Source organism: Gavia stellata, chromosome 18 (genome assembly GCF_030936135.1).
Source record: "Gavia stellata isolate bGavSte3 chromosome 18, bGavSte3.hap2, whole genome shotgun sequence".
Taxonomy (NCBI): domain Eukaryota; kingdom Metazoa; phylum Chordata; class Aves; order Gaviiformes; family Gaviidae; genus Gavia; species Gavia stellata.
In genome coordinates, this window is record NC_082611.1 from 12,735,314 (window position 1) to 12,763,006 (window position 27,693).

Here is a 27,693-nt window from a genome sequence, read left to right on the forward strand (position 1 = left end):
ATATTACACACGGAAAACACAACATTGAAGTCTGGAGTCCTACAAAGACAACACTGAAAGTGGGCAAGACTGCAGACCTCCAAAAGATGAATGAGATCAGGATTAAAAAAAAAAAACAAACAACAAAAAACCCAAACCACAACCAAACTGAAAAACACACCATGTCTCAAATGGAAATGTTATCTCTGTACTACATTATATAATTTTTTCTGGTCAATAGTATGTCTCCAGTTTCAGAGAAGTAATGATACGATATCCTGAAGCCAAGTATCCAAAAATTTCTTCACTTTGCCGTAATACTGTAGACCTTTTACAATTAACTTAGTTCCTGCAGCTGGAACTTTATGACAGAAAGAAAGTAGGTGCTCTGAAATACTTTCATGTTCTTATATAACAGAAAATGGTAGGAAACAACCAGTCCAGATTCAAAAGCTGGGTTTTTTTTTTTTTTTTCTTCTCCAGTTTAAATATGCTGAGTGTCTGATGTTTACTCTAAAAGCTGCCCACATTCTCTTTCATCAGTGGGCCTTTTCTTGCAGACCAGATGGCCTCTCAGGCTTCAAGAAGTATCTGCACTCCCAAAGAAAAAACAATGAAGAATTTGGTTGCATTTGCTTCAACTGTTTATCACACTCTGCAGGTTGACTTTAGTCAGAACATTCTTCCTCTACCTCTTTTACCTTGCAAACTTCAACTTCAGATTGCAAAGAGGACTGAGGAATGCAGCTGAATGTTCGAATGCTGTGTGGATCAACTGGTGGCACCAGTGTAAGCGACTCCACGCTTAGTGCATCCGTATTGTCATCTGTTATTAATGATATTGTGGGCTGCTGTGCAGGAATCAGGCTAGGAGACAGGTTTGTGGTTTCTATGTCACTGTTTTTTACAGCATTCTTGCTAGGTTTTGAGACAGCAGAAAGAGTTTCATCAGTCAACATCGTCTGACCAGAAATGGTCATCTGAGGCTGCTCTGGAGCTGAAGCGTCATCTAATAAAGAAAACACCAACAATCAATATTCAACTTAGTATGTACATTAAGCATAACAGTATACTATTATTTATTAATATTTAAGAACAATTGGGTGGAAAATGCAGTTCTGTGAAGCACTATGCTTACACATTCACTTTTTAGTAATTAGAAATAAACCAAAATACTATGAAGGCATAACGTAAAATGCTAGCAGGAATCTGTTCAAATTAGGAACCAGAAAATTTTACACAATCAATATTAGAATATGCAGCAATATCAGATATATTCCTAGAGCAAGGAAGTTGAGGGGAAGAATAAGAAACCTCTCCAGTATTTAGTATAGACTAAAATGAATAGCCACCCCATACCAGAAAGCTCTTTAGAAGCTAAAAAAATAAAACAACAAACAACTCCCTGTATAACTAGTTTTCCCAAGAGCTAGATTGTTTCTTACAAAAACTTGAAAGTAATTTTCTCATTTCATTCTCCAGATTCACATTTAAGTTACACCTCAACCACAGAATGCAGAACTATGGAAGAACAGGAAGGAGGATAATGTGCTTACTGTAACTGAAAGGTGCAGCAAAATAGGCCTGTTTTTATACAGGCTTGCATTATATGATTTTTTGTGCTCCTAAGCATGGAGCATACAACACAGATTAAATTGGGAATAAGCATTACACACCACAGAAAACATATGCTACTACACCTTCCCACACAATTAAAAAAACCCCAAAACATTAACAGCTATTTGTACTGTCCTTTTGTCCCCTTAAAATCCTAGCTAACTATCACATAAACTGCTCATTTGGCTCAGATGGATAGTGAATGGAGGGGATGAAGCAATACAGCCTTATATGAGCAAGTATGCCCAGAAAAGTCTTTTCAGACTAGAGTAATAGATGCCATTAAAGTAACATGTATCCAGCTTCAAGACAGATCATTTTTAGAGCTCTTGTAAGAAACAGCATGTGTTCAAGTGGACAGGCATCTGTAGAAAAGTCTACAAGGCAATGTAGTGAATACAGAAGCTAAGAATTAGGTTCTGGTTTTAATACACAGTGACCTTAAAAATATTTTGGTTTCAATATGATTCCAATTAATCCTATAAAAGAACAGAAAGCATGAACATAAGGCAAAAAAAAAAAGACAAAGGTGAGAATGGAACGGATATCAGTAAGGTATCAGTGGGATAACAGTAAGATTATTGGGTTTTTTACCTTTCTGGTAAGATAACCCCAAACAATGCTGTATCATCACTTCAGAAAACCACTCAGTTTTACTTTTTGCTGAATCGGTGGCTAAAGCTTCTTGCTTTAATAAAAACAAAATGTATAGATTGTAAAAAAGTCTCCTTTTTATTTAAAAGGGACATCACTGGTTAATTTTGAAAAATAAGAACAGACCCAAAGTAACTCCGCCGATTCTTCTTTTTAGCTGTCAAGAAGCTTTAGTGAGAATGTAGTGACTGATAACAGAGGAAGTGATGCAAGACTTGCATGGAAAATGAACTGCTAAAACCACTGAAATAGAGCCCCATTTCTCTTAATTCCAAGAGAAATACTAACATTTATGTATGCACAAAACAGTGAGTCTCTTTGCAGTGATTTTACTTTCTGAATTTACAAAATCTTAGAAGAATATAAAACATTCTTTGCCAAGATTATTTTTAATCTTAATTATAGCATGAATATTCACCAAAATTCAGGATTCAGAAACCTGAGACATTCTAGTAAATAAAGCATTATCAATCAATGGCATTCTGCTCAGGAATCTTATGTACAGCACATTTCTATTGCAGTTCTGCTATTTCACTTCTGATTCTGCAATTCATTTCTTAAATCATTCCTCCTCCTCTCCCAACAAAATATTAATATATTTTCTCAATACTTTCATTTACTGAAATCATGACAGACATACATATTCTTTTGTTGTGCTGTATTGCCCCCAAATCCTTCTGTGTAAGATCTAAATTAATGCTAAAGTGACTCCCTTCTTAATGCCACAAAGAAAAAGTATTTGAAAAAAGTGTCCATTAAGAAAAACTATGTGGAGTCAACAAGTCCAATTTTTCTATCTAAAGCCTGAAAAAACATTCAGAAAAAAGATAAAAATATCAAAAAATGTAAGCAGAACATACTCTGTGCAGTATTTCAGCTGCAGTACTTCTAGAGAATACAAAATCAAACTTCTATGCTTCCGTCCTGCTTTTATTTACTATTGATAGAAGTCAGTCTCTCTCCTCTACTTTCAATATTTCATTAGTCACTGTCAAAGCTTCGCTTCTGTTATTCTGTTACCGTATTTAAGGGTAGCGGTGACAGATTTCTGTAACCCAGCATGGCATTAACTGCCAAAATGACTAGGTATTTGCAAAGTGCCACTAGGCCCTGCAAGGGGCAGAAATCAAATACCAGTACACAAAGGGGCAGGGGAGGGACAGTTTTTAACATTGTCAAGAAAAGGTCAACAGTTTGCACTACTGTTTTGCAACATAGTATCCCTTCTGGACTAATATGTAACTAAGATCTTCCTCTTCAGACACAGCTATGAACTACAGCTGTGAGAGCGGTACCTACATCTTTGTGACCAAGCTCTCAAATCCATAGGCTACTTAGCTTGAAACTGCAACTATAAGCTTGTGCTAGGTAAGTTTTTAGGCATGATGATCTCCCATATCTTTTGGATACAAGGATGGAGGAAAACAATCCTAGAGTACAGATGAAGGAAACTAAATAGAAAATAGAATACAGAGATTCAACTTCTCAGAATGAAAATTTGGTATATAAGAGGCATTACAATGAAAAAATCAGACCACCCTCTTGATGTAAGAAGTTTTCACATGTAACACCTCCCAGTTAATTGAATACATGGCTTCAGGACAACAATTACTAATGAGAAAATCTTCGAGGCTCAAAATTTCAAAGCCTTTTGAAGTCATACTCAATTCAGAGAAGGATCCAAGTAGATAAATACACATTTATGTACGGTCTGAATTATTTAAGTCTCTGAAACTAGAATAAACAATTGGCAAAAAGATGCACCCTAGCTGAAAAAAAAGCTCAAGAAGGGATTATTACAAGAATGCCTGTCTCTTAAAATCCAGATAGGTACCAAGTTCTTAATTCAAAAGAGTTTCAAGGCACCCAGTATGTTTAGAGATTAAGTTCTCTACCCATTATCTGGAACTTCTATCTATATTGCACATAAAAATACTAACTGGCTTCCAAAAAAACCCAAACTCCTAACACTTGGTTCCAGTTTGACTTTTGGATAGAAAGAGCAAAAATAATTGTCATTTTTACCTGAATAAAATCGCCAGTCACTAAGATATGCTCTACTCTTAAATATCAAAAAGTTATCACCTAATATGGGAAAACAGCATTTCTATTTACCTCTCCCCAACCCCCATGTATTTAAGCTAGAGTGTTCTGTCAAAAAAAAAAAAAAGCCAGATCTGCAACAAAACCAAGGAGAGTGAAGTCAGTCTCTTAAAACAGTTGTGATGTTAACATCTAGTTCTAACAAACACCCCCCATATACCCCCAAATTTAAATACCAAACAAGGTTTGAAAACAGGGTGTCATTTTGCAAGCTTTTGGGTATTAGCAGCTTTCTCTGATTGCAGTGGCTTCAGTAACCTTAGATGTTTTTCAGCACTTCTATAATGCTACCATTAAAGCAAAAAAAATCCCAAACGAAATCACTCAATTTCTGTTATATTAACTTATGTTAAGGATGATTAGTAGTGAAAGAAGATAGAAAAGAACAGGAAAAGGAAAGAATGAATGTCATCTACAGAGAAGTGTCCTAAGCTGTACAGCAACTTACTATGAAAGGATAACAAAAATAAAAAGAACAAGACAGTAAGTGAAAAGATGCAAAGTAAGTCTACAAAGATGAAAAAGGGTGTTTATATAATATTAACAGAATAAAATATCTTCATGCCATGACAGTAAAAAAAAGAAATCAATTAGATACAAGTTAAAACAGGTTATATAGATAAGAACATAGTCTGAAGCATATTTCCATCTTTTCTGCATCTGCTTCAGGCAATTAAACAGTCCATAAAGCCATCTGTCTGAGTTTGATGATCATAGAAAGATTAAGCTTGTGCCATCACAGTCCAAGGACAGTCTTATGCCGAATGCTTATCCATTTTACCAGAGTTATAAATAGATTTCTTGCTGCTAGCCAAGTATCTGCATTACTGTCCATTCAGGAGCTTGTGCTTACTAAATTCCACTACAGCCATGGCTGCCCCTGTGCAAATGAAGACATAGCTGCTTTGAAGCTGGAGGCTTGATAGCAGAATTTCCATCTTTGGCAAGAGGGCCAAGAAACATGGGAGAAACTGCAGATAAGGCTTTCAGAAACAGCTAATTATTGCTTTACAATTCTCCCCCAAAGAACAGCAGAGACAAATATTGATGATGCTTTCTTCAGTTTCCTACCTCACTGTCATTGCTGTCACATGGAAACCAAATACGTTCTATTAACTGTTACGGGCTTTTGAAAGCTTATGGAGGAACCTGCCTGAATTGATATTGCGCGAGTTTCTGTTGCAGCTGCTGCTTGAAGACCTAAACCCAGTGTCCACCGTGACTGTCAGCCTCCGACAGACTAAACACCCGCCGACGTCCTTTCCTGCCAGACCTTACTAGAGGAAAACACAGTGATATATCATACGAAGGCTTTAACAATGAAACAAGGAAGGGAAACTGGAATGAAGACAAAGGATAAATGTTAGAGTAGCAACAAGAATAAGTGACAAGGACACATCCGTAACTGCTGGTATCTTGAATACAATTTGACACCACACCAAGTCTTACAAGTTTGTGAAATACTTCTGAAGCTGGAAGTATTCATTCTTTAGAAATAAACAAGTTTAACTGAATTTCGTTTTTTGCTTACCTATCTGGAAATGTTCATAATAGAGTTTGGGCTATGTCTGGCAATACCAACAGCACTTACTCTGAGGAGGGACTGGCAGGCATTTATCTGCATTACAGTCTATTCACATGCTTTAGAAATCTTAAGAGAAGCTATTTATCACAAATTCTGGTGACACAGAACTATTCTGATTTCCACTGGCCATAAATTATAAGAGATGCACTACCGTGCAGTTGACAATACTTCAGACCATTCAGCTCTACTATTCTATGACATGAAACTGAAGTATTAGATTTGGTTTTTAATAAAGCCAAACAGAGTGTTTTAAAAGATAGCAGCAGTTCAGATGATGATGCTTAGTGCATAGAAAGTTTCTTGTCTAGAAACTTTCTAGAAACAAAAGTACTTCCTCACCTATTTAGAAAATTACTAGCATCATAGAACAGAAGAGATCAAACCACATTTACATTACTGATTATAGACGGAAGAGACAGGGATGGTTTCAGTAAGATGGCAGGCACTGCTCTTACAGGCTCTCCATGCTTGATTAATCATCCTCTCCTTGGAATATATAAATTTTATTTTACAGACTGGAATCCAGCATATTCTCTGCAACAAGGGACAGCTCTTTGTACTTATTTTAGACCTTTTACCATCAATATCTGCCAGAAGTGTGAAATACAGCATAAGTGGCATGGAAGATCAATGCCTTCTGAAGTCCTCAATATCCATTGCTCCAATGTAAACATTTTCTTAAATATTGAAGCCAATTGCATTTTAAAACTTAAGACAACTTAAAAAGTCACAAAATACATCATAGATGACATTACACATACATAATTATGGAAGACTGCTAACTTAGAGAAAGAGAGCTTCTTTATCTTAATCCTTGGCATATATAAAAATAAGCACTTTAAAGAAGTGCACGGTTCCAGCAAGCGTAGCCTAGAATAGACTGTATTCTAAGCTCAGAAGCTTGATTAAAATCTGCCTAGCAAGAGAACATTTTTATCTTATGCATAGCAACACTTCAAACAGACATGTTAATTTAAAAAAATAATTCATGTAAATACAAAGAAAAAACCAACCTGACAGCAGCATTTGCAGAACCTGATACTGTTTTTTCAGTCTTGCTAGGGATTCTGCCTTCTTTAAGGGATGACTTCTGCTTTTTCAATTTTAAGGAACAGAGATCTTGTAAAGGGCTAAACTTAATTCCCAAATACTGCAAATGGAAGAGCTGCTAGGCTTTAAAGTATCTCTGCCATGAAGTATTGTGACAATTATTAGGTAGGATAGCTCATAAACTCAGGAATCGGTAAGAATTTTTTACTCATGACAAAGCAGTTAATGCAACTATTGTTCTCTTACAATGACTGAAACATGCGCAGCAGTCATATGATTTTATCCAAGTTCAGTTAACCTTCCTCCACACATTAAGATACTGTGAGATTGTTTGATGCAGGTAGGAGTGATAACACATAAAGTATTTTTACAAAACACCTAATTAAAATTAATCTTTTTCCTGTGATACATTTTTGAAAGCTCTTTTACTGTTTAACCATTAATATATGCTCTATCTTGTAACATTGTTTTCTCTCAACTAACAATGATGCAAATTGTCTTTATTTTGCTCTCATCTATCAGTTTTATGTAAATGTCAGTGTGTATGTTCCAAATCTTATTTCCTGAAACAACTCTGTGAAGATTACAAGTACCATCTCAAATACATCAAGCTCTGAACAGTTTAAATCTGTCAATAGACAGTAGGTTAGGACACTTTAATCACAAGTTTACAGTAGAAACAGCTGTCGTGGTTTAAGACGTTGCTCTTAAGGAAGGTAGTTGAGGTAGTTTCCTTGAAGTCCACATACACATCTCCCCTTTATCTTGTCTGGCCTTCTTGACTGAAGTTTCTGAGCAACCTAGTGTGTTCTTCATGGTCAACAACCTGAGCAGTTGCCAGAACAAACAGGGGAGCAGGGAAGGAGGGAGGGACAGAGAGCATGTATGTATGCTTGCAGGAGTGTGTTTAAAATGGAATGGGAAATGAGAAGGGAGATTCGAATGTGACAGATGGTGGCAGCACTCAAATGCTACCTTGGGCCATAAAACAGATCTTGGTAACTGCTTGCTGTTCATCAGCTACTTGTTACATCCTCCTCATGTCATGCAAGCCTCCTCTTCTGCTTCACAGCACAGTAAGGCAGTTTAGTTTCAATTGTCCTCAACAGGTTAAGGGAATATCACATTGGTTTACATTGAAGTGGGTGAACACCAACAATTGTTTCCATAACTCAGCTGAGTGGTCAGTAAGACCTGATATGACACAGACAATGGTCAAGACACTATCGCTTATTTCAGCAACGTACTTCTGTTCATGCAGAAGCCTACGGAACAGCTACCTGGACATACCAAACAGATAATCTCTTTCATGGTCATGCTCCTGGCAACAGTTTCCAGTAAGATCACAATTACATATAAATACTATAAAAGGGAGAACATTCATAAGACTTTTCATTGCAAACTTGCAGTAAAGTGGTCAAATCAGTTAATGCAGAAACATTGTTCCCAGGAATAGACAATAGTATTGATCTGACACTAAAGATTAGCAAGAAGTGTCAACAAAGCTTCCTGGGTTGGAGAAAACCCTCCCCGTGCCCCCACCTCCCAAAGACCCAGTTCCAGGGATTTCAGAATCCTCTCTAGTCTATATTAAGGACCTTGAGACACTGTCAGCCACTCAGCTATAACTATTTAAAACATTACTTGTTCAGTATTGGCTGCAACTACATTAGTAGTTTGGTTCAGAACAACAGAGCAGCTTTGAAGAATTATGCACACTTACTGCTTTAGTCCTATTTTAGGAACACTTTCTGTGCATGAATGAGATTCTTTCACAAGGGAACCAAACTATAAGATATGCTGCAACTATGCACCAGATACACTTCACATATTAACAGCAACATACATCTGAACTAATAATTGGTCCTTCAGACAATCATATACATGGCAGAGATGCTTGGTCCTAAACATCAGAGTAAATATAGTCCACAGCAAAATCCCTAAGCCACATGGAGATTAGATGCATGCACCTCAGTACCAACTGTCATTGTCCTATTGCATTGAATTACCTGCTCATGCATATATAGTCACTGTCTTCCTCTTTGTTACTGCTCTCCGAGCAGAGTTAGCAGTAGCTTAATGCAAGCTGCTGACTTAGGACTGAAGTAGCTGATGCAGATTCTCATGTTCATATCCACTGACTTTGCTGAAGGTTACTGTGCCCATAGTGGTAAGGGCACAGAATTGTATCCTCACAACTAGATTTGCTAAAGCATCTACAACAGTGCACCTAGATCCTATGCAAAAAACCAAAACCCACCCAAAGACTGTTTTCCTGCATGACATGTGGCATTTTGAACATTATGATTAAGCAACAACAAAGCTCATGCTACGTGTGGACAGTTCATGCACCCTAACTGGTAGAATGCAGACTGAAACCAGGCATTAAGAAAACCAAACCAAAACAAAAACCAACTTTCCTCTGCTTTTTGTTTTAGACTTTTTTTGGGAGGTGAGGGAAAAGTTTTTTGGGGTGGGTTTTTTTTTTTTAGTTGTTTTTATTGCTTTTTTTTTAAACCAATGAGCAGTTTCCTGTCATCAGGCTTTTTAAAGTGCAGGAAAAATAAACAGAATTTTATGTTATACAAATGCCAACATACTATGTAAGTAGATTTGAATTTCACTAACTACAGTCTATGATTATTCTTCAATAAGGCACTACCTTTTTTATGCTAGACAAGGAATTATGTGCTCTAGATCTAGTCAGTTTTTCATACAAGCCAGATTATATGCACTTGAAAGACCTCAGTTTGAAAAACGTAGTATACTCTCGCTTGATACTTCTGTGAACTAGCACGTTGCTGACAGCAACAAAAATAATTCAGATTTTTTATTTTCATTTCCTTTACCACAGTTTTCTCTTAGCCACTATTGCCAAGAACTTGTAGTTGCATTTCACTTCCTAATCACAGAGGATTCAAATACAGCAAAGGACATCGTAGATGAGCTTTTTTACACTGCCAAGGAGAAACATATAGTCAAACACATGTTTTCTTGTAGTACCAATACATACTGAGACTTTTGATAAATGATACCACTTGTCTGTGTAATCACCACATATTATCTAGGCCATCAAGAGCCTGGATAACAGCAACCACTGTAATGGTAAGAAAATAAAATGAGGTCCTTCTAAAGTTTTCAATAGATTGCATGTAGAAAAATATTCAAAATTTTATTCTGGAATTACACATATTGCAGGAATATTTTTACTATATGTTAGTCTCTCACAGTAACAGATGCTTTTTAATCTAGAGTCTGGGTACTAGAATGCTTTACATATCGTTCATAAACTTCATAAGCAGCCTTTGCTTACCCTTTCCAGCAATATTTCTTGCAGGGATAGTCACTTTGGACATAAAACATATATTGATCTCCTGACACTGTTCAGCGAAGCCTACAAAACACTACATGCCTAACAACGATCGCATGATTTCCTGTAGGACTGCAAAAAAGTTTAGATCTACACAAGGCTTCAAATAAAGGCAAAATGGTATGTCTTAGAAGAGGGAACCAGAATAACCGTTTCAAGGAGTGATCAACATTGGAAGTGACTTAAAATGAGCGGGCTGTTTGAAAAAGCCTTGAGAATCAAGTTACCTCTATTGTTTTATAACTGAAATGAGGTACAGTAGGTCAGTTCTAGCACAAAAGCGTTTCAGTATGCACCCTTCAGGATTTACTTCTTGTTTAGTCTCCAGCTTGAGGCTTTACCTCACACATAATTTGCACTCAGAACAAACACCATTACAAGATACTCTACTAATACTACACCAAAAAAGCAGGAATGAAGGCATTCCAACGCAACAAGAAGTCCCAGTATAAACATTCCCACTAAATATACTGACCAACACAAACACATGGTGGCTACATTTGTGAAAGTTATACTGTCAGTCTATTTATATGGCAGCTTCTTATGCTCCAATGAAACAGCCTCCTCAAATGTGGTGGTGTTCAGCCAGAAGACTGTTATTGCTAAAGCTTTAGTTATTTAGGATGCTAATATTGTATTTTCAAATATTTCATATTTGGGCCATTTTTACAAATTAACATAAGTATCAGGTAAACATACAAAAGCAAATGTCATCCAGTTCAAAAAAGATGCTTCATGTAGAGATTAACTTACCCACTATGGTGAAAGGCTAACAGTTTAGATTACAAATTTATGCAAAGCAATGCTTCAGTTTTTAAAACAAACACAAAATCAACATCAACATTTTAAATTGTATGTGCTAGGAGACAAGTCAGACAAGCTGGACATTATTTCACCAGTACTTAAAAATCACTGCTGAAAGATGCCAAGTATTTATTACAGTTCCAGAAAGCTGAAGAGATCATTAAAATTTGCACCACAATTTACTTTAACTGGTTTAGTTGAATGATCAAGTGATATAAAAACATAAAGCCCTACTGTTTTTAATCCGATAACATAGTAACTTAATTTTACAATAAACTACTCTACATCCCTTAGTGCCTAGGCTGAAAATCTTGGTTTAATACCTGATGGACTCTGGGCAGCAGAAGGAGTGGATGTTGAGCTTGCAGTTACTGAATCACAGCGCCCTGTACTCCCACTGCCACTGGAAGGTGATGGTGATGAGAGTGGTGATGGATTGTGCTGATTTATACACTGGGCTACAGCAAAGCCTGCAAAACAGGACAATGAAGTTTACGGATTAATAATTAGCTTGGAAGAGTTAACCTATATGAACAAATTGAGAAAGGGTAAGAGCAAATACTGCATCAAAGTGGTGCTAATTGCGTGTAGTGACCCAGAAGATGCACGTTCTCCCACCTTCATCTCGGAAGCCTGAAAATCTGAATGCATCTTACTGAAAACATGCTACAAATGCTGATCAACGAACAAGAAAGTAGAGATTAAAGGATTAAAAAAATTTTAAAACTTAGAGCTTGCACAAACAGTCAAAACATGTCAAAACTCTTCAGTTTTTGATATATTCAACAAATTCATGGATCACAGACCTTAACATACGGAAAATGGTTAAGTCAAAAATGAACAAAAAAACTCTTGGATAGAAGGCCTGCACTACATTTTTGACTGCAGAGAGAACAACTTCAGAAAATTTTAATCATTCAGTCTAATGCTGGCATTGGATTTCATCCACCTTCTCACAACTCAAACTTTTTCCAGTCTGAAGACTGGAAAGGTCTATACAGTGTCTGACAGCACTTTTTAAATAACTCTTCTTCTGGCTTTCAGTCTAATATTTCCTCAAATCCTTTACATTGTAGCATTCTCCTCTTTCCTAACATAATCTTGCGTTCATTCCTTTCTCCTTCCTCTGCAACCCCCTACTTCAGTCTTTGACATGCCTTTTAAAATAAATAAATAAATAAAAATCTTCATTTTAGTTCCTTCCCTCCTCACATACGATGACTCATGAACTTTCTCTTTCAAGATGCAATTTCAGAAAGTATTGAGGACCTGCGGCACAGGGAAATCCATTGGAAGTATGCAATTTGGGAAAGAAGCACAAGGAAGGAATTAAAATTCCTGGTTTCTCAAACCCAACATCTCAGAACTGAATAACCTGAGAATGACATACTTTGCAATATTTAATTTCACTGATCTAGTCAAGATGAGAAGCCATGAGTACACAGAATCTCCATCGTGCATTCATTGCATAAGACTACTCTAAATCAGAAAGTAAACAGTAGTTATTACACGTATGTTGTGCAAAATATTTTGTGCAGAAGCATGCTACGAGCCAAAAGACAACTGAAATTTATTCTTTAGGTTACTGGTGAATGTGTTATGCTGCCATTCAGTCATATCCTACTAAAATAAGTGCCCACAAAGGTCTTTCCAGTAAGTCCAGCAGCACTGCAAACACATGCTGAACATTTAGTAGAAGTAAATAATTATTAAGTTTTTCTTTCATGGGTGAGAATGATTATATGGTAACTTTGTACAAAACCAATACTACATAAAAAACTTATTGACATAACTAGCTTCTATTTATGAACACCCTTATTTTTTATATTGCCTTATGGCAGTATGTCTGGTTGACATGATTCACTTGTGACAATTTCAAATTAAATTTAACACTAAATTTCAGACATTCACAGATTATAAATGCCAAAGGCATACACTTGACCATTATTTCACCTCAACATAAACAGAAATACAAGAGTATCTTTGGAAGAGTTACAACACTTTACAACACCAGTCTTGCAATAATGTAGTTTGTATTTGAGAAGAGAAGCTGGAATATGGAGCAGATGAAACAAAACGAAAAAAAACACTTGGTGTTTCAATTTTTTTTTTCTTTTCCTTAAGTAGTCATGTTCTATTATATCTGACAAATGCATTTTTGTTTGTTGTTTAAAACATCTTGTGTTTTCCAGCAATTGTTAAGACTTTCTTAAAGCTTGTATTTCCATTTAACAACAAAGTGAGTTTATCATTGCTGGGACAAAAGCAAGTAAGCATGCTCTGGCTTCCAGCAGACTTCAGATCAAGCAAGTCAGAGCACCTAACTCTTGCATCAAGCCTCTGCCAGATTATCAGAAAAAAAAATGTTCAGTGACACTATAAAAGGTCCATGCTTGACAAAAAGTTTGCTTTTGCACAAAACCCATAATGTGGAATACCAAGACTTGCAGTGAAAATACTCCAGTTCTGAAAAACTTCATAAATTATTTTCACACACTCTGTTGACCCCCATATGTTGATGACCCCTGCTTTGTGATGACCTGCTAACTCACTTGTGATTAGACAGTTTGAACAAGTCAGGACATCTTCCGTGAGATTAAAATCAGTAAGTTGCCCTTTACTGTATCTTTCAATTAGCAGTTGTTTTCCCTCTTTGCTCCGATTTTTCAGCTGAATTTTTAACTTATAGTTTTCATAGTTTTGTTCTTATAGAAGTCAATGATTTGATCTTGAACTGCATCGGTATTATAAAAATGCAGAAGGATCAAAACCTTAAAGGTCTAGCATCTACTACTAGCATAGTAGCATTCTACCACTAGAATGCTATGGAATTACCTGCTAGAATTTACAACATGCTCTGAAAGAAAATTTCATGAACTGCCTTTCCCACACAAGTCCTGTGAAGACAACTACCACTACACATTGCTCGTACTTCCTTGATCTCTTACTTTCTTTAGAAGATTACACCCTTCTTGAGGTTCTCGGCAACCTTCCTCAGAACGACATGCTTATAGCAATTCCTCGATTTTATTAGTAAGAGTTTCTTTTGGAGGACATTTCTCCTAGTATGTGGAAGCTTTTAGTCATCTCTTCAGGTTTTGATAGCAAGCAGCTTTTCAGAAGTTGAAGCACTTCTTACAGCAAAAGAAGTATCTTCAATATGGGCTATATGTCAGGTGATGTACACAGCTGCTTCTGCAGCTCTCCTGGCTCTCCCATAAGAAAGCATTAATGCAAAAGTTTACTTTTTATTGGCAGTCCCCTGATTTATTGAAAGTAGCCACGATGTGCACTATGAAAAACCTAACAATATGCTAGTCGTTGCCTTCACTGCATAGTGAATACTGAAAAGGAAAGTATTTGTCAATCACGTATGACAGAAAGCAAGTGCACCACACAATTGTCTATTCTTTTATATGGAGAGTCTCCCATGGCACTGGATGGATGATTCATTCATCGCAGAGAATCTCCTATATGGGGAATTTGCTGGTGCCATGCAGCAGGCAGCCTGTCAAAACTCAGTTTAAATGGGCTTGTTACAAGAAGCATATGAGAGCTTTAAATCACAGACATAAGTCAGGAAAATGCTGTTAGCAGCAACACATACTGACAGGTTGTGTTACAATGAAAAAAACCAGAACGAATGAAGAAAGGAAGACACAGAAAAAAGCTAACAAACGTCAGTCCTGTTAATAATCTGACTTAATCTACGGTCCCACCTCTTACCCTCTACCTCCCATGCTTACACTCAAGAACTAGACTCAAAACCACTTGCAGAAACACAACGCTATCTGAATTGCTGTAGTACTTGCGTCATAGTTTTAGATGGGTGAATGCCACTTCTACCAAGCTTTTATTTTAAGTTACAATTCATTATGCCCAAGATGAACACCACGTGAAAGAATTAAATAACCACCATGGCAGGAAACATCTATTTTAGTTTGAAAAAGTAAGTTTGGTAAGCAGCTAATTATTCCAGAAATGTAAATAAATCCATGTATTTTATTTCAGAAACCAAACTTCTACAATCGTTTAGGCAAGTTAAACTGAGGTTACACACAGCGACGCCTGATAGTCTGCAAAAAGTTAACCGCAAACTAAACTACCTCAAACATGAAAGACTTCTATAGCACTCAGGACCACTGATACGTATAGCTTTTAATATAGCAAATGTGCATTAGGTTTCTCATAGATACTTCATACTTTGAAATACCAGTTAGGATGGGAAACAAGGAATAATCAATGCACTTCTGACCACAGAAGTGAGGCAAACCATCTGCTAAAGCGAATGAAACTTGGTTTTGGCACAGTTACTAAAGCCATTGGTATAGAAGTGCTTACATCAATATATTTTGTTTCCTTTACAGTGCTGGAAAAAGTTGTACCCATCCAAGGCATTCTGTATCCACAAAAGGTTTGCACTTCAAGGGAGGAGAAATCTTCCATCCTCACCAAAATACTAGAAAGAGCAGAAAAAGTAAACAAGGTCTGCTGTGACTATCATAAGAAAAGCTGGCCTGATTCAGCAAGATTGCCTGCCTAAAGGTCCTGCAGAACAGCGCTCATGAATCCATGTCCTTACACTGAAGCATTTGCTTGCAAATGATCTTAACATATTTTCTCTCCCAATACAACTGCAAAGGAAATATTTTAAGTGTGCTACAGGAAGGTAATTTAGATAGGAGGCAAAGGTTAGTCTAGATCATTCAAAATACTGTAACTGGGAAACTACTGACCAAGAACAAATATTCTAACCAGGAAACTCCTGCAGGAAATATCTGCAAAGAAAAAGTGAGCACAATTAATCATGGCTACAGGAAGTAAAATAACACTCAACAGGTTCTAGAGATGCCTTTGTTACTACTTTATGACTCTCAAGTTGTGATAGAGGTTAGTTACAAACACAAATACTTCCTTTCCAGTAGTCATGATTCTGTTTCAAAATAACTTTCTATTTAAGACTCAGTAAGGTATTACTGTAAAGACATACCTTCCCAGTTCCTTGGAAAAAGATCTTATTTCCACAATCACAATGTTTCATAAGGCTGTGTTTCTTTCATAAAATACATATCAACAGTCATCCTTTTGCCATGTTTTACAGAACAGCAGCAAAATCTCATGCCAAAATCTGAAATAGCTTCTTAGCTTTTCTTTAAAGGAACTTTTTCTTAATGCCAATCTTCCTCCTAAATTGGAGAAAACCTTCCTACTGTCTTATAAAAGATTTCACATGAAAGACAGCCTGAACTATAAGATCTCCCCCTCTACTCATGACAAAGACCCCACCTGGAGTACTGGGTCCAGCTCCTTGGGCCCCCAACATAAGAAGGACATGGACCTGTTGGAGCAAGTCCAGAGGAAGGCCACAAAGATGATCAGAGGGCTGGAGCACCTCTCCTATGAAGAAAGGCTGAGAGAGTTGGGGTCGTTCAGCCTGGAGAAGAGAAGGCTCCGGGGAGACCTTATAGAGGCTTTCCAGTACCTGAAGGGGCGTACAAGAAAGCTGGAGAGGGACTTTTTACAAGGGCACGTAGTGATAGGACAAGGGGTAATGGCTTTAAAATGAAAGAGGGTAGATTTAGGTTAGACATTAGGAAGAAATTCTTCACCATGAGGGTGGTGAGGCACTGGAACAGGTTTCCCAGAGAAGTTGTGGGTGCCCCAACCCTGGAAGTGTTCAAGGCCAGGTGGGACGGGGCTTTGAGCCACCTGGTGTAGTGGAAGGTGTCCCTGCCCATGGCAGGGGGGTTAGAACTAGATGATCTTTAAGGTCCCTTCCAACCCAAATCGTTCTATGATTCTATGATGATTCTATGATCTCCTAAAAACAAAATCTGAAGGTGAGGAGAAGGGGAACGGGTGGTGGTGGCAGAGAACACGACAAGCAAGAAAAAAAACCATAAAGCCTGAGAAGTAGAAATAACACCTTGGCCAAGAAAGCAGAAACTGTTTTCTCACTGCAAACCCTATCTTCATTACCCCAATGTCTTTTTTTGTATCCCGATTTCTTCCTATTCTGTTCTTCTCATAAAAAATTCTCATGTCTCTCCATGTGTGGGTCCCTAGTAAAATCAAGGCAATGCTAAACTTGAGCTTTTTTGCAAGTGTGCATAAAAAACCCTTTACATGCCTGAAAATTATTTCTTTCACCAGTTATTTTGCATCTTTGCAAAGTGCTATTCTGCCTCAGAAAATCTGATGCACTTTTTAAGAATTCCAACTTGTAGAAAACTTGTTTACATTTAAGGAGTTCCATTACAACTCATAAAACTGAGGAATAACTGTTTTAATGCAAAAAATGTTTTTGCTGCCAAGAAAAAACACATACAAAACAAATCAATCCCTTGCAGGTCTGTCGCTAGTAGCTGCTGCAACTTCAACCAGCATTAAAAAAAAAATGGATTAACTGACGTTTTTAGTCTCCACATTTGCCATGCAATGCCAATATATGATAACTGTAGCTCTATTCATGGTTCTTCTCATCAATTTAGTATACTTAACAGACTAGTTTCAAGCCCAGTGATCAGGGTACTTAATTCTTTGCCATGGCTGATACTCTTTATGCCTTGCCAGCACATGCTCATTATAAGTGATACTTTGTTGAGACAGCATTTATTTTGACTGTCCTTTCATGCACAAAGGAACACTAATATTATGTATGCCACAATTTCTTCCACCAACCAGAGAAGACCTTTCTACAAGTTGAAAGAAATTAGAATAGTTACTGTAGTTCAATGGGCATGGAGAGAGCTAAAGCACATGTCAGCCCTAAAACACAAGACTTGAGAATTCTTAGTCTCAGAATGTGCTATTTTGAAGTGCTTTTTTTTACTGAAAATAATCCTTGTAAATAGTAAACGCCGCAAATGGTAACAGTCAAAGATTGTTTTCAAACCTGTTTCTTATTACAAAAAAAAATCTAACTAGCAGCGCTGCATATTTAACCCAGTTTCAATGGTATCTTTAATTTCTTGCACACAAGCAGTAATTCATATTACATAAATCAAGTTAGTTGTATCTTGTGTAATCTCAGTGCTGTCAAACTACCTTATTTAGGCACTTCTGCTTGAATACCTCTGCACAGAAATGACTTAGCTCTACATCATTCTGATGATGATAGGAAGATTAGTATCTAGTTCACACCCCACAATTCTGATGACCAGGCAATATAAATACGTATAAAAAAGGCAGCAGAGTTGGGTCTTTAAAAGCAGCCGCCATAACTAAATATCAAACTTGGAATGGTTCAAAGAATCAAAGAAAAAACAAACTGAGGTGATAAACTGAGTTAGCAGATGTCCTCCATTATTCTTGCATATAACAAAGGAATCAAAAAATACTTTAAATATACTTACGGGCTATAAAAGCAACTGTATCCTAGAATTATGAAGCATGAGACACTGCAGCTATCTCACACTGGAAGTAAATTAGTACTACTTAAGTAAACGATCCCAATCGGATGTTCCTACACTAGCTATAGTTGATGATGAACATGAAAGGGTTGCTCAGAGTCCCACAGTACAGTTCCAAAATAACTTGCATATGACATTCAAATGTGCTGAGCAATCTAACTTCATAAAATCAGTAATAAGTGCAGATGCTCACCAGCTGTTAATGTCAAGCCCCTCATTAGTACTTTGATCAAAAGCATTGTTTTCTTACTGTGGATGGAGAAGGCAATTAAATTACAAAAGGTTACACATTTCAATAACACATTCATATTTTTCATTTTAAAAAAATTAATCTATGATTTTATGCCCAAATGTGGCGACCTGCTAAAGAAGGGCACGCCATTTTTTACAGTGTATAATATGCTTTTAGAGTGAATAATATTTGACAAAACTAAAATAAATTTTCTTCACATAGATCTGAACAATCTCAAACACTGCTTAAACAATTCTTCGGCTTTGTTTAAAGCTTTCCTATTCCCAAGAAGTGATGCAAACTTCATATAGAATTCTTGCCTACATTTTCTTTTGCATTTAAAGGGTTACAAAGCTATAAAAGACAATTTTAAAATCCAAAGGAAAAAAATGAAGATGGCTATACTTTGCTTACAATGGCTAATATTAAGAAGAGGGTTTTTTTCCCAACTTTTCCCACGAAAATCTTATCATCATCATATACTAAGGTACTAACAATGGAGAAAATAGTGAGAGATCTGTTGATTCATTTTGATTTCCAAAATACAATTTCTCAGTAGGAAAGCAACCACACTTGTTAAAATATTTAGATGTATGTTTTGCAGGAAATTGTTAAAATTTCCCTTAAGACACACTGAGCATATAAATCTCAGTATAGAGCTGGTATTTGAAACTAGTATTTGAGTTTCCCTGGAGAGGAAATTATTATTTACTTACTTTCAATATAAGACCTATGTTCACAGGACACCTACCAAATCTGCTTGTTTCTTTGAAAATAATGTAATCCTTTATTTACATAAAGAGTGCTTCAAAAGCATCATATGAATACATAGCTAATACTTAAGATGGGGAACAGTCCAGCCAACTAAACTATCCTTAAAATGCTCTAACATTCTGGCAAAGGCCATTAACCTAAAATAGACCCTGAAGTATATTAATGGTCATGACTTCATGATGATAAAATTGATCAAGTGAAGGATTTTGCTTCTGTTCTTCTCTGATAAGAATTGCCCAGTTTATCAGGCCAGTCATCTGGGATGATTACATCATCTCACTGCATTTGCATAACCCATACTTTATAAAAACAGTATTAACAGGGATGTTCTGAAGCATGGTCTGTCACCTTTTACTTGTCTTGCACAAAATCTGGTTTTAAGCTATAACAACCATCACCCTCTTGCCCCCAGATATCAAGAAGTGCTTTCAAAACAGATTTTAACTTTGGACCATGAAACAATAAAGCAAAGTGAAGCACAGTTTAACTACAATAACATAACTGCATGCTCTCTAATGAAATATATAGAGCTTTATGTATGCACTACGACAGAAACTGAACCAGACCCGACTGAAATAAATGTTCTTGAAAGTTCTAAATTCACTGAGGAGAGAAATTAGGCAACTGATTCAATAGTTATACTAAAATTCTCCACAGAGTGAAATATTCAGAAGGGCTGAAAACGTTTATATCATTGTCAATTTCTTAAAAACCACACTGGATGATGTACAGCACTGACAGCTAATGTGGCCTTACTAAAAAAGTGATTAATCTTCTAAAAATATTGCCAAAAACATATCTCTCCTTTAAATCAAGAAGAAGCACCATCACCAAGGGAAAGCATAACTTGTTTCTTACAATTACAATCAAATTAACAGACTGTATGAGCTTTGCAGAACTCTTAAACACCACTTAAAGTTGTAGCATTAAGAAATGAATACATGAGGCTAGTAATTTAACTGCAACTTGTTCAATAATTTTTTCAAAAGGCCCAAAATCTTTCTCTTAATCGGGCTTGGAGTGATTTTTACTTTAAGGGATAAAGACAGACAGATTCCTACAAAAAACACTCGAAACTAGGAAACCTCTTTCATTCATCAGTGAAGATAAGGTGAGAAGGAAGAGGCATTTGATATTTGTTTTGTAATCAGATGTAAAACAATATATTAATCCATTTTTATATTATTGGCTATCATAAAATGCATTTCAAAAATGCAGCATTTGAAATACTTCATGTTCTATGCCTGCTTTCTCATACTTGGTATGAAATAAAAGCTTCAAAATACTTTTTTCTCTGGATTTGCACGTGCATACAGTGGAAGTCTCCATTTCCTGGAATTAAAAGTAAGTATGTGGTTGTTTGAACAAACTACCATGTTGCACCACCCCCAGTATCTTCTCCTTCCCCTCCCTCCCCCCCCCCCAAAAAAAAAAAAAGAATTAGTAGATGAAGTCACTTGTTATGAACACAAGTGCACTCTTCTTAGAGAAGGTTGATTCTGAAACAGTAACACTGGCATCTTTTCAACCACACCTTTTCCATGGAAGTCATGTCAAATAAGGAAATACATTCCCATCATACAACATACACCCGTCTTCTGGAAAACCTGACCAGCAATATAAATGCTTTTATGATTTCTGTTCCCCAGACTCAGGAGTCAGGCAAGCTCCAATTTAGTCCTAAGGCAGTAGAACATCTGCTTTCTAAGTAGGGCATTTGAATTCTGAATCACATTTAAAGAGAAATGCTGAGTTTTGTGAAATGATTGGCAGCTAGTGGTAACAAGATTGCATCTTTTTGTATAATACAGCAAAATTAAGTACTTGCAAGCAGTATGAGATTCAACTTTAAAATGATTCAATCCAAAAGGAGAAAAGTTTATCATCTGGAAAAAACCCACCTCTCTGCAGAGAAGTCAGTTTGGGAAATAGACAATAAGGAGACAAAAGAACAAAGAGCTCCTTGATTTAGAATCATTCCTTTAATCCCAATTCCAAGCTAATGTTTTAGGAGTAGCTGTGTCCCTTTTCTGTCTTGCCAGCTCTAAGGTAAACAAAGCAGTGCGCAGTATCCCAGCTATTTTTACAAACTGGCAAGAAAATGATCATAACCAAATTAAAGGAGGAACTATACACAACTGACAGATGTGTTGCATAAATACTGAGTATGCAAAACATGATTTAAACTAACTCAATTTGTAAAGGAAGGCAAAGTATTAAGACACTTCCAGTGTTTTTGGAGAAACTGCCATGGATGTTTTGCTCACAACGTACCTGGAATACACACCCAGGTATTACTTGTTTCTCTAGAAGTAAATTTTTCCATCAGCCTCATCCTGGAGTTATGTGTTCAGAAACCTGTCACAGTAAACTTTTCTTTGCTTATACAAGTTACAGTTCAGCTTTTGCAGATACAAATCACAAAGCACAAATTGCATAATAATGAATGCTAATCTTACCTGGAACTTTGTCAACAGATGCAAAAACAGAGCGTTGCACTGTAGGATCACTGCTACCACGTCGTGACTGATCATAAAATCTAAATGGAAGGTGTTGGGCTGTAGCTGCAGAGCTGTGTCCAAAACCCATAACAACTTCACTTGAAGGCTGAACAGGAAGATCCAGGAGAGCTATGTTTAATCACAATTGATAATTTTTGTTACTCAAAAGTACATAAAAGGAAGAGTAGGTGAAAATAAAAAATTGATAGTTTGCTCAGGATCTTAAGACTAAACCAGATTGTTTAACATAACTTGCCTGCATTTACCTCTTAATTATCGTTACAATTGCATTGGAAAAGAAGAGAGACAACATTCGTGGCAACCTTTTCTACCATTGCTGTCCACACCACACTCACACTAAGGAAGCCTCAGTATACAGTGAGGGAGAAAAAAAAAAAAAGGATTACAGTAAGCTCCTTGCATTAAACAAGCCATAGATGTTATTAAAAAAACCAAAAAAAAAAAGCCTTCTGTTTTCCCCTGTATAAAGAAAGTCATACATTAGTTACAACCGAACACTGCAGAAAGACATTTAAAGAGACATTTAAAGGCAAAAAATTGCCTTTGCATTACCATTCAACCTAAAATTTTAATATTGAAATAGACCTATATTAAAGTCAAACTTGCTTTAAATCTTTTAACATGAAGAAAGCCATAAAAGCATGACATATCTATTTTGTAAACTCAAAGTATAAAACTGTAGTTAGCTTCCTACAGAACCATAAGACACTAAAATAATCTTAAACCATCTATAATGAGAATAAGTCTCTGGCCAACTCAATTTTAATATCAGCTATGACTTTGTTTTTCACAACTCTGATTGGTTCATTATTGCTCTTAGACAATCCAAGTAACTGAGATAGCTGGTGTCCTCTCTCATTTGCCCACCTATTTTCCTTCCTGTATTTCAGAATTTCCTTTTCTATACTCACCAGTTCATTCAGTTTACTGGTAAGCTTAAATTTATTCTTCACTCACTTAATATTCAAGCAATATTTTATCACTCTCTGCTATTTACTCAAATTAACTCTTTCCTGCATCTCTTCGCATGCATTTCCTCCAAACACAGAAATCTAGCTGCTGATACTCCACTTAACATTTTGGATTGCTCATCATCACCACATCCAAGCATTAAGCACCATCATCAACACCATCAGGACACCATCCAACTCAGGACTCAGGCAAGCTGAGCTGCAATTTAGTCCTAAGGCAGTAGAACATCTGCTTTTTAAGTGGGGCATTTGAATTTTGAATCACTGAATCACATTTAAAAAGAAATGCTGAGTTTTGTTAAATGATTGGCAGTTAGCAGTAACAAGCCAGGATTCCTCTTTTTTCATCCTTTCTTTGATGTGTCTATCATTAAATATGAAAACACGTATTTTACTCCAACAAAATCTGTTGCTTGGAAACTAGACACTGGTTTACAGTTTTCTGTGGCACACCACTTAGATTTTTCTAACACATCCTTATGTTACAGAGTGACTTGCTATGACATACAAGTCTTGTTTCTCAGAATAATTTCAAAATAACCTTCACCTGCTATTCTCTGCATTTTCATACGCCGAGCTTGGATACGGCCTTTTGCAAGACGTTGTTTTGCAATAATGCAGCGAATATGATCAGAAAAAATAAACGTAGCTTGAAGGATAGGGAAGGGCTTAGAATGAGGACTTGAGGCAGGCTTATGAATTATTATGTTCAGAGCTCTACTGTCATCCTCTACTCCCGTCACCTGCATATCCTAAAAAGAAACAGAAGGCAATAAGCTAATGAAAAAGTCAGCGATTTTAAACTATAGATTAAATACAAACATTAAAAGAAACCCTATGAACGCTTCACTAAAGCTCCTAAAACAGTTTCCGTATAAAAAAAAAAAAGGACAATGCAAGTTGTACAACCTTGGATTTAGTTCTTCAGAAATTGATACTTGTAGAGATTAAGTCAGTTTAAAATTCAATTAAGTTATTTGAGCATAGTGAATTTTCAGGAAATGCAAACAGTGTTGGCTAAGGCAAGAAAGAGACATAAATGAGAGAAACTTCTTAAAGCTTTTGAAATCAATTAGATGAGCACAGATCATTTTGAAACTACAACCTGTCATCTTTACTACCCGTGTAGGAAGACCAGAACTCTAGGAGAGTGCTTGAGACTCAACCCTAATTGTAAATGATTCCAGTGTCCAAATGAACACAGCCCAATATACATTGGGGAAGTTACCTAATTTTCAAGTGTGCCTCTAGTTAGCTATGTAAACTTCTTCAGAAAACCAGAAATAGCTTAAAAGGCAGGAACTAGAAAAAGACTAGTAACAGAAGAAACACGTAAGCATGGTACAAAGCTTAAATATATAAGCTAATATTGGTATTGCTATTTATCCAACATAAATGTAGACTTTCAGCTGAGAAAAGGTAACCACCCAGATTAAAACTTCTCTTACCTGCAGAAGGCCTGCAAACTTAACTACACCCCACCCAAGTCTGGCAACATCTGGCTCAACCAAACTCATCTGGTAAATATCCACAGCCAGGAATCTTTGAACTTGACCGCCATCCTTTGTTATGACTGTACAAGCAATTAGATCACTGTTATCTGAAGGAAGGAAGCAAAAAAGTTACACAGATACTGAAGTTAAGGGTTCAGGGTTTGGGTCATTTTATGTAACATAAAATGTTAATATATAAAAGTGTAATCATCTTTACAACACAAGTTATTCAAGGTGGTTTTTTTCAATACATATTTTGCATTTCCCTATCATATTTATAGTTGCATAGAGAGGGCAGGATATATTTTAACAACAGCTGTTCAGATATCTTGCAAGGTGTATTATATGCACCTTGCTTTCTCTTACCACCTTCGTTACCTTTAAGTATAAAAGGTCACTTCATTTCAGGGGTGAAATTGCAACAGTGTTGATTTCTCTCACTAAGTGGAAGTCTCAAAAAGTCTTGCCAAAAGACCACAGATACAGTCCTACACCACTGCAGGCAATTACACTGACCTCATTGTAAACGTAGGCTCCATTCTGACACAAGTTACATTTCTAGAGGTCTGAAACCTGACTGTTCTGACTGTTGGAAGCCTTTCAACTTCAAGACTATATGGACTCTCCAGGTAAACTGTATAAGTTTTTTGCCAATATTTGTTAAATGAGGTGACATTTTTTCCTTTACCCACCCATTTTATTCATTTATATTGAACAAACATATCCTCTCTTAACTATTACTCTAGGACCCCTCAAACAAGCCCCAGAATACAGATCTCAAGAAGTAAATACACCATTACCTCCCTGATCCTCCTGCATCTCCTCACTGCATCTATTCCAGTTCAAACCCATCATTCTTGAAAAGTGACTAAATCACTTTCTTTACACCAGCTGAAGTCTACTGAGCACCCCATAAACTGGCACTGACACCTCCTAGCAGACCTTTGCTAATCTTAATAGAGTTGCTTTTCCCTTTCTTCAAATTGATAATTTCATTCCCACACTTAATATACACAGGTCTTTTTCCTCTCTCTTATCTAGTATAATTTACAGCAAGTAAAAGATTCTATGACCATGCACGCTGTCCTACCAAGTTCATCATCTTTGCAATTCTAGATGGCACTCCACATAACTTGATTAATTTAGCCAGCTAAGTTGCAGCATTTTAATTATTTCCTGCAAGTTTTGATTGGGTTTTGGTTTTTTTCCGGATAGAAACCATCCAACTTGAAAACGTTGAGTTCTATATTTTGCTTCTACCTTAGCCATAGTTTTTCAACCCACTCATTCTCCTTAGCGCTCTCATTCCTTAGTATTGCTAAGGCATTGATAGACTCAGCAGTTTGGAGTTACTTGCTCAAATAGACTTTCCTAAAATGAAGGTTCAATGCTATAGGCATCAACTGCTGTTAAGATATATGAGACTTTTTTCCCCCTCCTATTCCACATACCCATAATATTTTTAAGGATGCTGAATTTTTAGACATGTGTCTATATACTGAAATCAGTTTGATAAATGGTATCATTTACAGTAAGGTAAGAATCTTTCAAAAAGGCTGCATTCTTATTCAGATTTTTTGTATCTGTCTGAAGGGACCTATTCTGACACACAGAATTCCATGTATCTCTAATACTTATAGCAGTATCTCCATACTGAACACTGATGTTAGATGCTCTTGCACCTGAAACCCAGCTGTAGCATTTTTCACATTATTTACACAATGCATTAAAAATAATCCAGATAAAGTTCAACTCTATGTTCAGTATCTGAATTAAAACAACGGAAAAAAAATTTGATTACTGTTTTTCTCCTCATTAGTTTCCCATGGGAAACCCCCCCCCCAAAAATAATACTAGAAGAATTAGTTAAATGAATAGGAATGAGGCTGCAGGTTATACATAACAGTAAAACTTAAATTTACTTATCCAAACATCTAAACAAGTAGTTAACACCATATTTCATACTAGAAACATCTGTGGGATAGATAAAAGCTACAAGTGGAAGCATACAGCTCTTTGCAGTGGCAGGTCAACTAGGGCCAACAGCCATAAAATAAGGTTTGGGAGGTGGAGGAAATTCTTTTGTGCATAATACAGCACAACAGCTTACCCAGAAAGGTTGTGGAATTTCTATCACCAAAGATTTTCAAGTTTCAAAAAACCAAAACAAACACTCCTCCCAAAACCAATCTCCTCTTCCCCCCAACCCCTCCCCACCATACCACAACCGAGTATTCCCTTCCAACTAACATTTCTATGATTCTACCAATTACCCTTTACCAGCAGGATCCATTCAAAATTGATTGGGTGGTAGGAGAGAAAGGGAGGAAATATGGAACCCGAATACAATTAAAAGAGGATAATTAACACTAATCCAGTGTGAATTTAGTGTGAGCTTTTGCAATTTGAGAAAACAAGTTTAATCAATAAATACGACACTGCTACTTTTCTTCAAGACATACAAGACGCGATTCAGTTACATGCGGACTGATTGCTATTATCTTCTCATATGCCCTGGAAGGCTCAAGAAATCCGTACCGGATTGGCAAATATTATTATAGGAGCTTATGGGAGATTTATTCCTTTTTAGAGAAGCCGCCAAGACAGCAGGCAGAAAATCACAGGACATCTAAAATAAAATGACAATGTAGGCTATGTTTAGCCAACAGAATCCTACTCCAATATTATTGTACCAATGACATTCTAATAATCTGAACAACAGAAGACAACAATATATGGCTCTATGTAAATTTTTGATCCAAAAGTGTATCAGTGTTTGTATATATTTTATACATACACATCTAGAAGTGGTAACAGAGGTATAGATGTAATACATACCTCCAGAAATTACTTTCTAATACCTAAAATATTCCACCTTTTCATTTGTAACTGGAAAGCTTGAAGTTATTATCAATGTTTCCAAGTCATGGGAAAACAAGAATAATGCAAGTGTCATTTATTCTCAACTGTGAATTTAGGCATAAAACACTCAAACATACTTGATTATTTTGAAATGCGTAATGTTGTATACATCAGGGAATGAAAAACAGAAGCCTTCTAGTAGGAAGGATTGTAGCCAGAATTTAAGTTCTCTGAAGGAGACTTGGTATTAGTTGATAACAAAGTG

The 27,693-nt window shown here is 36.4% G+C and overlaps 1 protein-coding gene across 3 annotated transcripts in view; it reads right to left on the reverse strand.

The window, feature by feature from the left end:
* Positions 1 to 489: 489 nt before the first annotated feature.
* The window catches only part of CLEC16A (C-type lectin domain containing 16A), an 81,976-nt gene continuing 54,772 nt past the window's right edge, over positions 490 to 27,693 (reverse strand). For all 3 annotated transcript variants that reach the window (XM_059826372.1, XM_059826370.1, XM_059826371.1), the window contains 5 exons: positions 24,522 to 24,673; positions 23,621 to 23,825; positions 22,040 to 22,210; positions 11,486 to 11,632; positions 490 to 988 (listed from right to left, as the gene is read on the reverse strand). In XM_059826372.1, the coding sequence (XP_059682355.1) occupies positions 648 to 988; positions 11,486 to 11,632; positions 22,040 to 22,210; positions 23,621 to 23,825; positions 24,522 to 24,673 (1,016 nt within the window). In that variant the 3' untranslated portion in view covers positions 490 to 647. The remainder of the gene's footprint in view (positions 989 to 11,485; positions 11,633 to 22,039; positions 22,211 to 23,620; positions 23,826 to 24,521; positions 24,674 to 27,693) is intronic.